Raw genomic sequence first — 16,570 nt, 5'->3', positions numbered from 1 at the left:
ATTATACGCTATTCCACTAGTAACAAAATTTGATATATTACCGACAAAGAAACCTTATTGGTAATAAAACAATACTAATCATAGATAATTAACAAATAGATAGTATTCTATTAAACATTAAAACTAGGAAACAATGGTTGATTTAAATCTGCGTTAAAAAATTAAAATTCTACTGCATTAAACGTGTGTGGTAATGCAATCCTCTATAATCTTGGAGAGTGACCCGCTGTCTATAACTTCTTCAGTCTTGCAGGTCTTGATGAGAGAACCTTTGTGGAAGACCCAAACTGAAGTGCAGAGACGCAAAACGTCAACATCGTGAGCTGCAATAAATGTTGTACAGTGTTGGAAGTGTGTCTTGATGAGCTCATATATTGGAATTCCAACCGTAGTGTGGGAAGTCTCATGTTCATCCTCTGGAGGCTCATCAACCAGGAGAACCTTGAAGAATTCTCTGTAGAGCACCAGTCTTGCTACTGATAGTGTACGTAATTGTGAGTTTGACAGTGCTGATCCATAGTCAATGTTCACATTATCTGCGGAGGGTGAGTCATAAGGTCTTAGAGTAGGCCCGTAATAAGCTCTCTTTAAATGCCTTGGTAGATCCTTATGGTAATGGTCAGGTATAATGATGGTGTCAAGACCCTTTCCACCCGAGAGGTTCTCGACAAACTTAAGCAAGCCACAATTTTCCAGAGCCATTTCAATATTGGTATCATCAAATAACATTCTAGGGTCAATGAACCTACGAACTGTCCAACCTCTGAATACAAATGGTAGTTGAGGTAGTACTCCAATAATCTGCCTAGTCACATTCTTTGGCATATCATTTAAATCACAACCATCTAAGAATACAGAACTGTCTCTATTCTCTGCAAGGTTTTGAAGTACTGACAACATAGTAGACTTTCCTGCTCCAGTTCTTCCAACAATACCGATAATGTCCGAGGTATCCGCAGAACAGGTAATATTCTTGAGAATAGCATACTTCACTCCCGCTTTTTTATTAACGATATGGATGTTTACATTATCCAACTTTATCCTAGTCATGCCTGGAGTGGAGTACTTGGAAATGTCAAGTATATTAACCTGGTGCTTAAAGAAGAGCATCTTGAGACTAGTACATCTAGCAGCTCTTCTCTCAGCATACTCATTACGTCGCCTCTTGCGAAGGGTATCCTTGATATCCTCATCTGCTATCTTATCATCTCCAGTTGATGCAGAATGGTCAACAATAACATCGGTCTGGTGAATGTTCCTCCTTTTGTCAAACTTAATCTTGGTGTTTGGAAGGACAAAGTTCTCGAACCTCCTAATACATCCCATATAGAGTTCCAGGTAACAGTAAAGTCTGAGGAAATTGGAAAATGTGCCAGTCAGACTCAAGAAGACAGAATATGCCATGGCATAATAACCAACCTTGATCTCCACGCCAAAATAACGTGAGCGGATGATACACAAGCTTCCAAAATACGCCTGGAGATGGTAAGAACTGCAGATACGTCACCCTTTGTCAATAGTCCACCATTAACACTAAAGAGATTCCTAAAGATGGTCCTCGCCACAAACGGGTCCAGACCAGTAAATGAGTCGTCTATTACCACAAGGAAGGAATGGTCAGATTCACTCTCTCTATTAGTCTTGCTAAAGATGAGGTAAGCATAAAGGGCACGAGCAAGTCCAACTCTTACTCTCTGACCTCCACTGAGAGAGTAACCATGTTCAGAGATCTTACGCAAGTCACCTCCTTCCCAAGTGGATATGTCATGCTCCAGCTCAACTGCCTTTAAAACTTTCTTGTAGAGCTTATCATCAAATCTGTGACCAAAAGTAATGTTAGACTTAATGGTACCCTTTTGTAGCCAGACATCCTGAGAAGCATAGAATATTGGCATGTTGGTAGAGAGAGGCAATACAGCCATTGATCCTTCAACAAGAGTCATGTCACCAAGGATAGCCTTGATAAAGTTACTCTTACCAGAACCCTGAGCACCAGTAATGATGGCAAGGTCACCAGTATTGAGGACAAAGTCAAGGTTCCTAAGACAGGTGGTACCAGTGTGGTCTAAAAGATCCTTTCTACTGTTGACCCATGCAAAAGAGGCCTTCTTGAACATTATCACTAGGCCCTTTGGCAGTGTCTTCTCTTCACCAGGTAGTGCCTCTGGCAAAGGAGTATCCCCAGTAAACTTGTTATCCGGAAGATAAAAGTTTGGAGAACAAGTTCTGAAGAAACGTTCTACTCTTAAGAACGAATTTAAAGCACATGTTAACAATCTCAATTTCACAGGCACCAAATACAATGGGCCAATGATCTTCATAATAACAAAGATGGATGCCAAGAGTCCCGAAGGATCAATGCTCTCAACGTTGGTGGCGTCCTTAACTTGTCCGACAAAGTCAGTGACCAAGATGATAATGTTCACACACATGATAGATGTCATGAAAACCTTGTTGACGAGTGATAAAAAGAAACGGATGAATACCAACACTAGCTCGTCGTTTCTAGTCTCAGTTATCATATTATGACCGATGTCATCCAGTGACATTGTCTCAACCAGCTTCAATGAAGAGACAATGACCTCATTGGCCCTTGCAATTTTGTGATCCCTGATACCCAAGTAGTACCTCATGAGGAAACCATTTGTAATCTCCACAACAACCATGCATACAACAAAGGAAAGGGAGACCGATAAAATGTTCAAAGATTTGACATGAAATTGGCTGTTCATGAGAATCATGCCGTAGATGAACGCAGTCAAAAAGTCAATCATACCCGTAATGAATTCCACAAAGAAGGGAATGTAGTACGAGTCGTTTAGCACTAGAGGATATATTTTGGGAACGACCTCATTGTTCTTGTAACGCCTTGCCCGGCACAAGAATGGGTCGTTGGAACATTTATCCTCTCCAGAACAACCATGAATGATGCTCTTGCAAGCGTCAGGGTTGTCAGAGAGATGCCCAAACAGACTCCTTCTGTAACAGAGTCCATGCTGAAAAATTGTAATACGGATAGAAGAGTCCATTATAAATGAAAGCCTCCTTACGTAGTAGTTGATGTGGTCCATGCAAACGTCCTTGAATAACTCAACAGCGATGATAGAGAATGCTAGAGAGAGTAGTGTAATGAGTTTGAAACCTTTTTTTGGTAGTAAACCCAGAAGTTTATGGAGAAAGAGTGCAACTGTCATTCCGATACCATTCATTACCATTACGCCCACTATAATACCAACCAACCTCTTCCAAAAGGTTAGCCAAATGGCCCTTGCCAGAATGTGTTTGACTGGCTTCTTGGCACCTTTTTTCTTTTCTTCTCCAAGAGATTCATAAGCTTCAATTTTGGAGATTCCATCACTGACGTGTCTGGAAAGAATTGGTTGCCAGTGGAGAATCTGGTCGGCCAGCGGGAGTGGGTGGAGCATGTAAGGGTCCAGGTACCTCCTCGACGTTTCCTTGACCCAGCCATACATCCATGCCATAAAGACAAAGTTGAAGATTCCCTTGTCATCAAAGTACCTAAATTTCTTTCCGTCTGGAGCAAGGGTCTTCTTCCTTACCAGCTCCACCTCACTCTCCCAGAAATGGTAGTTCTCCTCCGGGGGAGTGGCTTCCTTGCCAATCTCCATCCTTGATCACCCACTATCTACAAATCCACTCATGTAGGTCCACGAGGAATGTCTCCTTGGGGAGGTAATCAAGACGACGGATAGAAGACCCCTCCCGAGAAAGAAACTGGTAATCGTTCTCTACTAGTCAAACCTGGTCAAAATGCGATTGTAATTGTACTAAAAGAGCGGCACAAATCGGCAGTAAACCCGCAGAATGGGAGACCCTACAACTACACTCCATTACTTCATATTAACGCCAATGTGACCAGGAGCCTATTGGAGCACTACCTCAACTGCCATTTGTGTTCATTTACATGTCAAAGAAGGTGGATATGGAAGGCCAAAGTCACTAAAAATCCACTCTTAATTTTTTGGCATTTCTACCTAGTTCATTATCCTCAATTCTTAGAATGGCGAATAGAACTCACGCTCTAATTCCGGTTTGGTCTATTCAAGTGAGTTGTACGTCTATAGGTGACCTATTTCCACCATTCGCTAAAACTCGGAGGTTTGTGGCAAATCTCTGTTCTTTACCTTATGCTTTATTACCTACCAGATTGACTGGAATCCCTTGGTGGTTTATAGGTACAGTAATGCTGTAATTACCAGTGCAATGTTGGCACCCGTTTTCAAGGAGTTAGTCCAAATGTGCTATTCCAAAGGTATAGATGGACACCATGCACCAAAAATCCAGGTTAATCTTGAGAAAAGGCTGCAACAACAAATTACCTACCCCGTACGTACCGGATTGTTATATGTGCGTGATTAGTTCCTACACCCTTGTAGACACTACAGTTTCCTGTAGGTTTGGGGAATAATCAGAACAGGCCTTTATAAATAAGATTTTTCGATTGTATTTCGACCTGACCTTGATTTCTTGACCATTTGAGTTTATCCTCTTACTGAGGATTCCAGCGAATCTCCTAGAGAGACTTACTGGTTCTTCAACGATTACTATAAGCGCCATAGTTTTATTACCGCCTTGCTTTTTAAAAGTTATGTTTATCCCCCGTCTACACTGGGTAGTTTTACAAGTCGCCACCTGTTTATATAAGAAGAAGTTTTTTCGATTAAATTCAGGTCCACATTGCCGTTATCTCTATCGGAATGGACTTCCGATGCTTATTCATCGTAGTTAAAGAGCCTAAATGGTAAGTTTTAGAGAATATATCTCTAAAATAAGAAATATCTAACAATCGATATTTTTCACCAAAAGATTTCGACTGAAAAGGCTGTAGGATATATCAATTCCATCCACTTGCATAATTCAACGACACTGATGTCCATCTCGTCTTTTGATGCCAGAAACCATAATGCAAATGTACACCAAAACAGACTGTTGGAGCAATCGGCAGCGTTATTTAACCAGATACATGGTGATAGTTGAAGCAGTTGATGTTAGAATAGATTATGAATATTAAAAGGAGGAAGAAGAGATGATTTTAGGCATAATAAACCCCCCATTGAGAACCTTGTAAACGTCTGTTTAATCAGGAATACAAGTTGATTTTTACCTTTGGTATAAATTAGGAGGAAAGTTTAACTGGGAAATGTGATCTTCCAGAATAACTGTATGGAAGTGGTCTTTCTATACTCCACTACTCATCAGTATTGTTGTAGTATCAGAGATTTCTCCGGTATACATTCTATTTTGATATTCCGTCTAATGTTCTCCCTGTAGAGAATATCTTGCCCGGTGTGTTATTTTTAGAGGAAATATTCCGGTGCTCCACCGCCCTTCCAACCCATGTTTTGATGAATGTGCTTTTATATAGGACTGCAATGTATACTTTGATAAGGAATTATGGCACTAGTGGAAGGAAAATGATGGATTGCTCTGGTTCCCGGGCACATTTAGTTGGTATTCTGAGAGCAACTATAAATATGGAAGCATTGGATGCTGTATGTGCCGTACTGGGTAGATAGGTGATCCAGAAGAAACTAGACAAAAGTTTGGAGATTCTTCCTTTGACTCCATACATTACACTGTTAACGATATAGAGAGTATACGAACTTGTAAGGAAAACTGCATTTATTAAAGTGACTATGCATTGCATATAATGGCCCTTGTAGACCAAATGGTAAAGACATGCCATCGACCGTAGCAGTCATTTGGAATCTTCAACTAGCTTCTGTTCTGCATTTTTATAATCTTCCTCTGTAATGGGTAACCATTCGCCATCTTGTTTTTTCTCAAAATGTTTGTTGGCCCCTGGAGAATTCTCCACAAGAATATGCATGAGACTTGGTGTTTTGTTCTTGTAACGTATCCAAACTATCACAGTATTTTCGTTCCCTACTGCTTCCCATATGCCATCATCCTTCTCAGTGATTTTTGTCACATTGCATCCCTCTTTAGGGGTAATAGTTAATAATGATCCATCCCATTCTATTGTGAAATAGGTTGGATTTACCTTGGAAAGATCCAGGGAAATGTTTGATCGCTGTATCTTCTTCAATTCAGATTCTGATGATTGCGGTGAGTTAAGCAGTTCCTCGAATCGCTCTTCATTCACTTGTTTCCATGTGTCTCCTGCCTTTTCGAAATATAGATGAATATAAGTATTATTTTTGAATCTGTTATGTTGTATATAACTTAAAGCAAGTAGTTTGAACTCCTTGGCAACATAAAGACGTATAGTTGGATTTTCTATTTCCTTTTCAAACCTGTGAATGATCTGATCTCCGTCCTTGATGACCATAACTTTCCCTCTTGGAGTAAAGGAGACTGTAGGAATGCCACAGTGAACGTACTCTGAGCAAGTGTAAAAGGTGCCTTCTTTCTTATTCACATCAATAATTCGTCTTCCCTTTAGTTTCTTCGCTTGTTTATCAAAATTCCTCTTACGGAGTGTGCTCCATGAACCATTGGATAATCCAAAATACTTTTCCACATTAGCATACTTTAAGCTTAAAAGAACTGGTTTCCCGATATCCAAATATGTTGTGGCTTTAAGGATATATTCGAATTCCCCTGCTTCCCAAATGAGCTTATTTCTGTCAACCACCTTTGTGACACGATATTCATTCTTTGGAATTATAACTCTCTCACAGACTGGATCCCCTGTATTCTCTATCTTGCAAATCTTTTCATCTGGAATTCTAATGTCTAAAGATATTCGATGCGGCATTATTGGATTCGTAGCCCTTTGTAATATTTTGTCAAAGTCAGTTCCTAGGATCGTCTCCCATAACCCATTAGTTTTTATAAAATGAGCATGATTTTCTTTGTCGACTTCAGTATAATTTATATCTAGCAACAAAGATTGTTTTGTACGGTATACAGTTACCTTGTTCAATTTGCAATCTGGACAAACTTTGTAGATTAAATGTCCAGAGTCATATATTAGCCTTGTGTTGGTATTGGAAATGAACCAAATTGCAGGTACCCCAAGATATTTATGTTCCACAGCTTTATACGCAGTATTTTCCAGCACGGAAATGTCAATAACCGACGTATAAGCTTCCTTGTAAAGTATCTTTGCCTTTAGTATATCAGAGTCCCTCTCAAACTCTTTCTTTGTGATACGTTCCCATGTACCATCAGAGAGCTCATAAAAGTCTTCGCCACTCGTTGTTACTAATTGGAGAAGAGTTACTTTGCCGTTCTCCAGAAATTGTTTAGAGTAGATGAAGCACTCCCTTTCTTTAGCCTCCCATATAGTAATTCCATTATCCCTCAGTTTGGTAATTCTAAATTTGTCATTAGAGATGAATATGGCCCCGTATGCTGGATCTCCGTACTTTGTCAGATTTCCAAGTAGCGAATTAGGGAAGTTTATATCCAGAATGTTTTTCTCCCTCTTGTCAAATGCATCCCTATACTCACCCTCTGTATATGTAATCCAGTCTCCACTGTAATGGTAGTATGATCCATACTGTTTATCATCCCTTTTATACACTAAATGTAGTAGAATTGCCTTGTCATTCTCTGAAATGAGCGTATATGAGAGGAGTGAATCTCCTCTTTCACCCTCCCACAAAGTTTTTCCATTATGTTCCACTTTGCCAATAATGCATTTATCACTAGATGCAAACGTCTCTTCTTTGACGAAGTCTCCATTTCTCTGTAAAGTCCCGAGTAATGGGTTGGGAGAGTCGATATTCAGAGCCTCTATTCTCTCCATTTCCAGCACCTCTTTGAATGCATTCTCGCTACACATCTCCCATTTATTCCCGTAGACATAATAGGCATCCTCAAATGCATTATCTCTGGCGAATACAATGTGGAGGAAGAGAGGTGATGTGTCCCTGGAGAAGACTTGCACATTTACACATTCATCCTTCTCTCCTGTACTCCACAGGGTTCCTCCTCTATGCGATATTATAACTTCTGCTTTGCTCCTTTTAGGTCTATAAATGCTCCTAGTCAATGTGCATTCCCGCCCTGTTTCCAGGAAAAAGTCCGGGTGGTTGGCACTGCCAATATCCAAATTTGCCGGCGAGGCACATGACTGCAGAACGGTCCGTACGAGTAAGAATAATGCGATAATCTTCATTCTAATCATCCATCCTTCTAGGTCCAAATTCTACGCCTAAACTGCGGTCTCTTCCTTACACATTCCTATGGGGAAAATATCGCCGTGATATCGATGTTGCAGGAACATGTATGTATAAGAGACGATTCAAGTACTGAATCTTATGGGTTAATCTACATGGGATTGGTACAGAGAAAATGTGTGTACCAACTCGTCGTATTCCTGAGTGGGAATGGGAGACACGTTGGAGCATGAATAGATTGTATTTCATGAATAACATTGTTGGGGGACAATGCAATTCAGCTGTAAGTGGATATGTCGATATGCTATTTGACAAGTCGATATAATGTCCAAAAGTGTTGGAAGTGAGGGATCTACATCACTAGTACTACCAGGGAAGATTCCATTTACCTTCACATTTAGATGCTTCGCAAGGTTCATGACTCGTTTACTAAACATCATACTTGCTATATACCAAGAATATAGCGAGTATGGTTTCGGAACGGTGAGAATGCAGAATCCGAGATAAGTGTGTAAGAGCATTTTGAATAACTTTAGGCTATACCTCTGGTGTAGCTTTTACTACCATTAAATGTGCGTTTTTAGACCCTACAGAGTCGTTCTTGTATCCATGATAACGATACCTATACCGGCATCTGTCATCTCCCTTCCAGTAGTAATAATGAGAGCCATTGGATATCGCACAAATTAGGTTTGTCCGATCCTTCTCATAGTATACTGCTATTTCATTAACTGGTCCATCAATGCATGGGTGTAGTATTAGCGGAGTACCGCCATCATCACCAAGAACTGCCTTTACTGTGAATTGTTTATTTACTCCACCAGAAGTTAGAGTCAGAGGGTTCCTTTTTACTTGTGACATTAATGGCAATATTACCATCTGTATATTGTGTAGGATTACCATTGGTTGACTTGTGCTTGAGTTCAATGATTACTCCTGGTGAATGTGCGGGGGTTCAAGCACTCCAGTAAACGTTGCCAGTTCCATGGGATTATGGACCATGTTAATGAACGAACTGGCATACTGCTGCGGAATTTTAAATCTATCAAGTGCAAACTTTGCTCCAGTTAACGCCACACGGAGAGACTGCAACAGAGTCAGACCTGCCATAAACATGGCGCCTTTCTGAAGTCCATCCTCTGACATCTGTCATCTTGTGATATTACCTGTCGTTCACACCATTATATACCATATCATTGGCTATAAGTTGAAGATACTCCTCCATTCTCTACTCTAGAGTTCAGTGTTCCAGTATTATTCACCATTTCAAGATGCATGTGTAAGTAGCTCTCATCCTTAAGGTTTCATAGACGGAGTGTAGAATTGCTGGAATGAGTAGGTGATGTTATGAGAATGCAATAGTGAGGAAGAATCAATGAATGGACATGTTACTCTCCATTTGTACTATATCTGACGAACCCACGGGTCACGCAGATAATAGTAACAGTATAAAATCAGTAAAATGATTATAATAATAATAATTGGCACTAACCATAACAAATGCCATAAATTTGTGTTGTATATGGTAGTATTTTCATTCTCAAATGTTGGTATTTCACCCTCTGTTCCTATTTCTATTTCTATATCTGATTCTTCTTTGGCAAATGAATTACCACTATCAGTGTGGCTATCCCCCAATTCAAGTATGTTTCGTATTCTATCTTCATCATTCTCATCAGTTATTCCTCTAGTATATAATTTCCATTCATAAGGTCTATCGTTAGTGTTTTTGTATGATTTTCTACTATCTCTAAGGTAGATAAGAAATGGTTTCCCATCTTCACTTTTAGGATAATGGAATACAAAAACTGAGGTATCAGTCAGTGGTAGTTCTAGAGAATCTAACGTTGCAGCATGCCCCTTCTGTGTGAATCTTCCAAGTTTATATCCACTTGCCAAGCTTTGATAGTATCTATCATACATTTGTGATTTTGTAGGACATTTACTAATGTTTAAATTCGTCTGGCATGAAGTACTAAACAAAACAAAATCTTCTTTATCCGTCTGAGATATATTTAAAATTACAGCTTTATTCTTCCTGCAATTTTCTGTATCAAGAAGATCCAAAAGCATCATACCCTGGAAAACGGTCTTAGAAATAGTGACTTCTTTCCATTTATTAGTACTATCAAGTATATAGTAAGAAATATCTATGGTATCAGATGTAAGCTTAAGAAGAAGTGGATTATTACAATCCTTATCCCCAGCCCAGTAATAAAAGGATGCCTCTTTAAATGGTCCCTTTTTATAAAAATCTTTATCAGCGAATTTCTGGCATGCTTTTTTATGGGTAGTAGAAAAAATCCTGAAGTCATATCCATTACCGAGCGTATGGGTATATTTCACATATCCCTGAACGGGATCATTTTCAGACTTCTTAACGGCAAATTTAGGAATGGTATAAAGTTTAAAGGTGTTTTGACCATTTTCTCCATCGATAAAATATGATCCACTGGTCCTCTCAGCATTTAAAACAGATGGGTAGTTGCACTGTTCAAGAATTTTTTTAAGTGTCTCTGTGAGAACTTTACCGTCACTAGTTACGCTACGATCATATTGCCACTTATTAGGCTCTATTCCACTCTTTCTAACATAATAGTGCGTATCATGCCTTAAATACCTAGAATATCCTGGGTATTTTAGTAGACAAATCATAAGAGGTATCTTCCTACCCTTATCATGACATAGGTAGACAGCCGTTACAAAATGAGTGGATTCTATACTTCCAATTATATTCTGTTTAATACTATTATACTGTACTTCCTTTAACAAATAGCGATAAGTGTGCGTATCCGGTTGAAGGGTATGAACAAGCCTTGAGTACCCCTGAAGGGAGGAGCTTTTAAACGGACTTTCCCGGAGATAAACTGTACTATTCCCATCTTTGTAGTAATGTGTTCCATATTGTTTGTCCCTCCCATTCCCAGTTATTTGTACACCTTCAGAATTCAAACTTTTGGCGATGTCTACAGTTACATATCGCGTCCAATCATAACCAAAAATCCACCATCTAACCATATCCCATAGTTAGAGCTCGGCGATGACTCCATAATTTGAAATACTTGTGTAATATACGAAAATGTGTGCCGAGCACAATGAAGTCCAGAGGTGTATGAGCGCGGTACCTAATGTATCTGGGAATGACCAAATTCTGCCATGTCTATTATGCCAGAATAAATGTTTTCATTGGACCAACTAATATGCGCAGTGGAATAGTCTAGTTATAGTAATAAACTGCAAATTTTTGCATTGAAAGACTAGACATGCAAAGGCTCCAATTTACGCCAAGAGCAAACAAAATACTGGGAAACTTGTTAGTGCAAAATACTTTACTTTGCTGTAACTTATGCCCTAGATACCATGCTCCGGTTGCACGGCCTAGTAGAAAATATTTGCCAAGAAGTCCAGGTGTGTATATTCATCTCGTCTTTTTTCATCCATTTAGAACATTTTTAATAGTAACTCTACATCCTTTGTATTCATTTAAGTGTTGCAAAATACGCTATGAGTTAATGAATTTCCATTCCTCCATTTTCCGTCTTCTTTTGGACAGTACTAGGAAGAAGTCCATTTTGCCAAATTTCATTTCCTAGTAAAATTTCCACGTACTTAATACTTGTACAAAAGTCTGTAGGAGGTCGTAGAATAGAAAAATGTGACTGTTCCTTGGCGATTTTTTCCATTCCTCATTAGGACCTCACAGAGGTCCCGTTTGCGCGACTGCATTGGCCATAAAAGTGGATAGTATGGTGTAAATGCTAAAGGAAAGTGTTAGATTAGTACAATTAACAAATGTGTAGAGTTTAAACTGCATTTATATTCGATGATGTGAGTAGACAGTCCATTCCTCGAGCTATCCACAGGTCTAGATAACCCACTGTGTTTCCAAATAAAAGACGATGTGACAAAAGCCACACTCCAGTAGTTTGGACAAATTCCCCCAAAGGGGGAAAGAGGAAGAATATGTAGAGTGCCCTTCCTCAACTTGATGGGGAAAAATAACTCGATAATGATCACACTGAGACTTTTTCTTGTGTAGACCGTAGATTTTGTCTTCCTTTCTACATGGTGAAGTGAGTGGTAGCCGGAGAATTGGAGGAATTGGTCTGCATATCGATATACTGAAGGTTCACGATTCTTCCTTGACACCTCAATGTGAAAATGATGGATTTGCCTTCTTCTCGTATCTCCACAAGACTTTTGATGTTGAGACTATTGCAGATGTGGTGAGTGATGCCTTAATAGCATCCGCTTTGGTCCATGGACGGATGCTCCAGAATGGAAATGTGTAAACCTATAGAAGCGACAAGGTCTCTGCAGCTCTATATTTCCTTGTTTAAAACCTTTGGTGTTGAAGTAAAGCGCTATTTTTGATCATTCAGTCGATAATGTGCATCTACAGCAGACTTGAGAAATTTGTTGGCCATGGCGGTACTCTAGGAATTGACCGCTGTGAAGAGTTGACGATAGTCAGTCGACTGAAACGTCATCATTTTGATAAAATGCAGTAGGATCTCCGGTTTAACCCTTACTGTAGATTTGATACCGCGAATGTAGCCTTCCATTGTCGGCGGTGGCATGCAGTATTTGCGGAGCTGTAAAGTAGGATGAAGAATGTTGTAGATTGTAGGATAACGTGTAGAGAAGAATGGACGCTGTAGCCTCTGTAAAGAGCTCCAGGATATCATGTTGGAAGCAGTAGGGTCATCATTTTGGGTACTCATATGGAAATTAATTGCGATGCATTGGCAGATCTTTGTACCAATTTATATCCATAGCACAAAAGTTGTAAATACAAATATCAGGAGTAAATAACGCAGATCCGTGTATTGTAGAACATGCAAAGGATGTTGGTCCACAAAAGTTGGTGGAAATGGGCATTCACTGGCATATGTTCAGAGGATTACGATGGGAGAATTGCATGCATGAAAGTAGACACCATGTAACGTGGCCAGTGTAATGGAAACACAGCGATTTTGTGGGCACGGTGGCTACTTGCGGTAAAGATTCTCCAAACTAGATGAACGCTCATGCATGTCCACATTACCTCTACCACTTCTATACCTTGACAATCAAGACTTTTATTGATCTTCTACACAAAACGCATACCAGAATAATAACAAGTAAAACTATTATAACCAACAAAAGGTACCACCACCAACAGCAAGTAATGGGTGGATCTGCAACACATACAGGAAGTATCGGGGTAACAGGTAGACTGGATTCCTTTGGTAAGATCGTTTCAATTTGTATATCCACAAGATCATCATCTTTCCCTGGTAGATACTCTTCAACAGAATAGGGATTTTTTTTCCATTCCATCAGTGGAATAGATCGGGCTATGACTACCTAAGATTATATCATTTCCATATGAATAAAAATCGATCTGGTAATCATTGAAATGAACGGTTGAATACGAAGACTCTCCATACAGTCCAGATAGTTTTCCGGCTTGAGGCGAATTACCTAGGTTATTCTCTCCAGATTCTATCCGTATGTTTTTGGATTCAAAATCTGTAAATGATGTGGAGCATTCATCATCTGAGGTGCCATATAAATCACATGATGTAGAAGATATCTCCTCTATTTCTGCTATAGAAGAAACATATCCGTGTTCCTTATATTCCGCTGTATCGTAAATCTCCTCAAAAATACTATTTCTAGTCATAACTTCAGATAAAGAATTAGCATATTCCAGATTAATATCATGTGAAGATCCTCCTTCTGATCCATACAATGCCTTTTCTCTCGTGACTTTGTACTTGTTTGTAGAAGGATGTATATCCAAAACTGGAGGAGAATTTTCTTCTTCAGTCACATTTAATGCATTTGTTCCGGACAATGAGTCATAGGGTGATGATTCAATAAGTTCCAAAATAGGATCAGCATTTCCATGTATAACATGTCCCCCTGTACCGTAATCTTCGTCAATAATAGCGCTAGCACCATACGTAATGTTCGACGAAGTATTATAGCTTAATTCAAAATTATCTGAATGCCCCTCGCCAGATCCAGAGAGTGTTCTATCTAGATTTCCAGATTTTGTGTATATAGGGGCTTCCATCTCTACACAAATAGGTTGTCTCTCATTTCCTGTTGACGTGTTATAGGATGGAGATTCTTCAATTATTTCAACACCAGGGGCAGTAACTCTATACTCTTCATATCCTGCTGCATCATAAACGACGAAATCTCCACCATAAATGATAAAAGGCGAACCAGAATATCCTCTATAAATGTTGTTCATCCAGGATTCTCCTCCTAGCCCAGGTGAACTATATTGTCCTCCACTTTGGTCTATATACGGTACAGTTATAGTAACAGGAGTAGTATTTTCACCCACTTCTTGGGGACTTGATAGGTCTGAAGATGAATCAGAAAATACGATATTCGTAATTCCAACATTAGGGAAAGTTTCTCCATCTTCCATAGGTCTTGTGTAGATCCCTGCCACCAAATCATCTCCATTAATATTAGTCAGATTATAATCAACGATAGCCGCATTATCCGGAGAATTTTTAGTACGTAGATCTATCTCAAATCCCTCAAACTCCAAGGGAGTATGAGGATCTAAAACTACTTCTACTGGTTTATGTATTTTTTCATCATTAAATGCTTCAAAGGAATCATTTTGTCCAAAATCAACGGTAACTTTGTGATCCGGGGAACTCCTATCACATAAAACTACTTCAAAGTTCTCTGTCCAAGATTCATATGGAGTAACAGATCCTAGAGTTGTATCCATTGGAAAAACTGGATCTTCAGCCGATGTTTCACATAATTCCGGAATATCTAAAATCACATCTGTTTGCGTTACTATCTTGTCACCAGAAGATCTCTCATCGGGTATCGAAGATGGATAAATATCTCTATAGTCCAGAGGATAAGAATATCCTGGTATATCTAAATTTTCCTCAGGATCTTTAAATTTAAGATGAGGAAGATGAGCAATATCAAGGGTGAAATCTGGATTAATCACTGGAGTAGTCTCCAGATTGGAAGATTTCTCTGCTCTTTGAACGTGTTCTATTTTTGACAGGATATTTGGAAGATATTCCTTGAGAATTTCCAGTATCCTAGTGGAGTCATTTGGACTTGTCGGTTTATTATTAACTTGTATCCAAGCATTAGTATCTACCTTATCTCTTTGGTACCATTTACAGCCTGTGTATCCTTGCCACTTATTTTCCATGTTAAGAGGGTCTATGCAAATGAGAAGTGGCATCTCACATTTTTGGAGGTCAAAATATACATATACATAATTCACCTTCTTTGGAAATGGTAATCCCTTCTGTGATTTATTTTCATTTTCAAACCTAGTTATGGAACTTTCTATAACTTGTTGACAAAAAAGGTAGCATTGAGTATTAAACGAGATCACCATAATCCTGTTACAAGATGAAAAGCATTTGTAGGTTCCGGGTTTCTTCCTCAAGAGGTCTACAATGTGAGCATTGTACAATTTGCAGTTGAGTTTATCAAGATAACCCAAGAGATTTTGTGAGATTTTTTCACTCAGTTCTTTGGTCCAATATATTCCGTCAAGACTGCAATAGTACGTGTCAGAAGTCTTTTCACAGGTTTGGATAATCAGAGGTCTCTCGCGGCAATGGTCACCCGCCCAGTAGTAGACATGGATAAAATCGTGCCCTTCTGAAATATCAAGTCCATAAAGTCTTTCCTTCAGATAGACACTGACAATTCTGCACTTTTCAACTATCCTATGGCAAACCTCAACGTACCCAGGAAGATCATCCAACACTTGTTCCGAGACGCAAACTACTTTAGGACCGGATATGTAGACTTTTTCATACCCCTCTGGAACGTTAATGACTCCCTCCGCTCCAGGGTATTTTTCCAGATTTATAGAAACGCTGTGCAGATTTCCCATCCCAAGTCCTCTGTTGGTAGCTCTTCCTCTCCAATTATGAGCCTTGTAGTTACTTCCTTTGCTATCTATGGATTACCCTTGCCTTTACTGCTTAGTCCACTTGCTACAAAATAAACTTACAGAGTGTCGAGACCTTTGCTCGGAGGTGTGACTTATTGTCACACTAGCACGCTCTAGCCCGTTTTAGGACTACTGGACGAAAGTATTGTCAAGTATGACAATGTTGAATTTTGCGCTTGTCCGAAATTTTGCCGAGGAATAACTCGACAGAAAGAAATGTCTGGAAGAAGACAATTCACCAATTTATCCGGTCACATTCAACGTGTGTTTGCGAATACTAAAAGCATATGTTACAAATTTAATGGGTGTGTTTTATTCTTTGGCGTATCCACTGAAGTTGAAGTTCTTCATCCCGTCGACGGCAGGTTGGAGGGATGGTGCAAGGAGCCCATCACCACCGGTCATCGCCGTAATCAGTCCACTGTGTAGCATCTGGAGGACTATACTCGAGTCAGTATAGCCTATGTGTATGGAGAAGAGATGACGAGTGTAGAGTAGAGTAGGATTT

At 39.4% G+C, this 16,570-nt stretch overlaps 5 protein-coding genes across 5 annotated transcripts; all 5 read right to left on the bottom strand.

Moving 5' to 3' along the window:
• Positions 1-177: 177 nt before the first annotated feature.
• BEWA_024590 (ABC transporter, ATP-binding protein domain containing protein) lies at positions 178-3,629 on the bottom strand (the record flags this gene model as incomplete). Its single annotated transcript, XM_004829219.1, has 2 exons — positions 178-1,351; positions 1,420-3,629. The coding sequence occupies 2 exons, from the start codon at positions 3,627-3,629 to the stop codon at positions 178-180; spliced, it is 3,384 nt and encodes a 1,127-aa protein (XP_004829276.1).
• Positions 3,630-5,629: 2,000 nt separating this feature from the next.
• BEWA_024580 (hypothetical protein) lies at positions 5,630-8,110 on the bottom strand (the record flags this gene model as incomplete). The annotated part of the gene is made up of 1 exon (XM_004829218.1): positions 5,630-8,110. One exon carries the CDS (start codon positions 8,108-8,110, stop codon positions 5,720-5,722), a length of 2,391 nt encoding a protein of 796 aa, XP_004829275.1. The 3' UTR covers positions 5,630-5,719.
• A 538-nt stretch (positions 8,111-8,648) lies between these two features.
• Positions 8,649-8,990, bottom strand: BEWA_024570 (hypothetical protein; the record flags this gene model as incomplete). The annotated part of the gene is made up of 1 exon (XM_004829217.1): positions 8,649-8,990. One exon carries the CDS (start codon positions 8,988-8,990, stop codon positions 8,649-8,651), a length of 342 nt encoding a protein of 113 aa, XP_004829274.1.
• A 525-nt stretch (positions 8,991-9,515) lies between these two features.
• On the bottom strand, positions 9,516-11,129 carry BEWA_024560 (hypothetical protein; the record flags this gene model as incomplete). Its single annotated transcript, XM_004829216.1, has 1 exon — positions 9,516-11,129. The coding sequence occupies one exon, from the start codon at positions 11,127-11,129 to the stop codon at positions 9,516-9,518; it is 1,614 nt and encodes a 537-aa protein (XP_004829273.1).
• A 2,272-nt stretch (positions 11,130-13,401) lies between these two features.
• Positions 13,402-16,002, bottom strand: BEWA_024550 (hypothetical protein; the record flags this gene model as incomplete). Its single annotated transcript, XM_004829215.1, has 1 exon — positions 13,402-16,002. The coding sequence occupies one exon, from the start codon at positions 16,000-16,002 to the stop codon at positions 13,402-13,404; it is 2,601 nt and encodes an 866-aa protein (XP_004829272.1).
• Between the last annotated feature and the right edge of the window lie 568 nt (positions 16,003-16,570).

Source organism: Theileria equi, chromosome 1, assembly GCF_000342415.1.
Source record: "Theileria equi strain WA chromosome 1, complete sequence".
NCBI lineage: Eukaryota > Apicomplexa > Aconoidasida > Piroplasmida > Theileriidae > Theileria > Theileria equi.
This window is presented reverse-complemented; position numbering and strand designations above follow the sequence as displayed.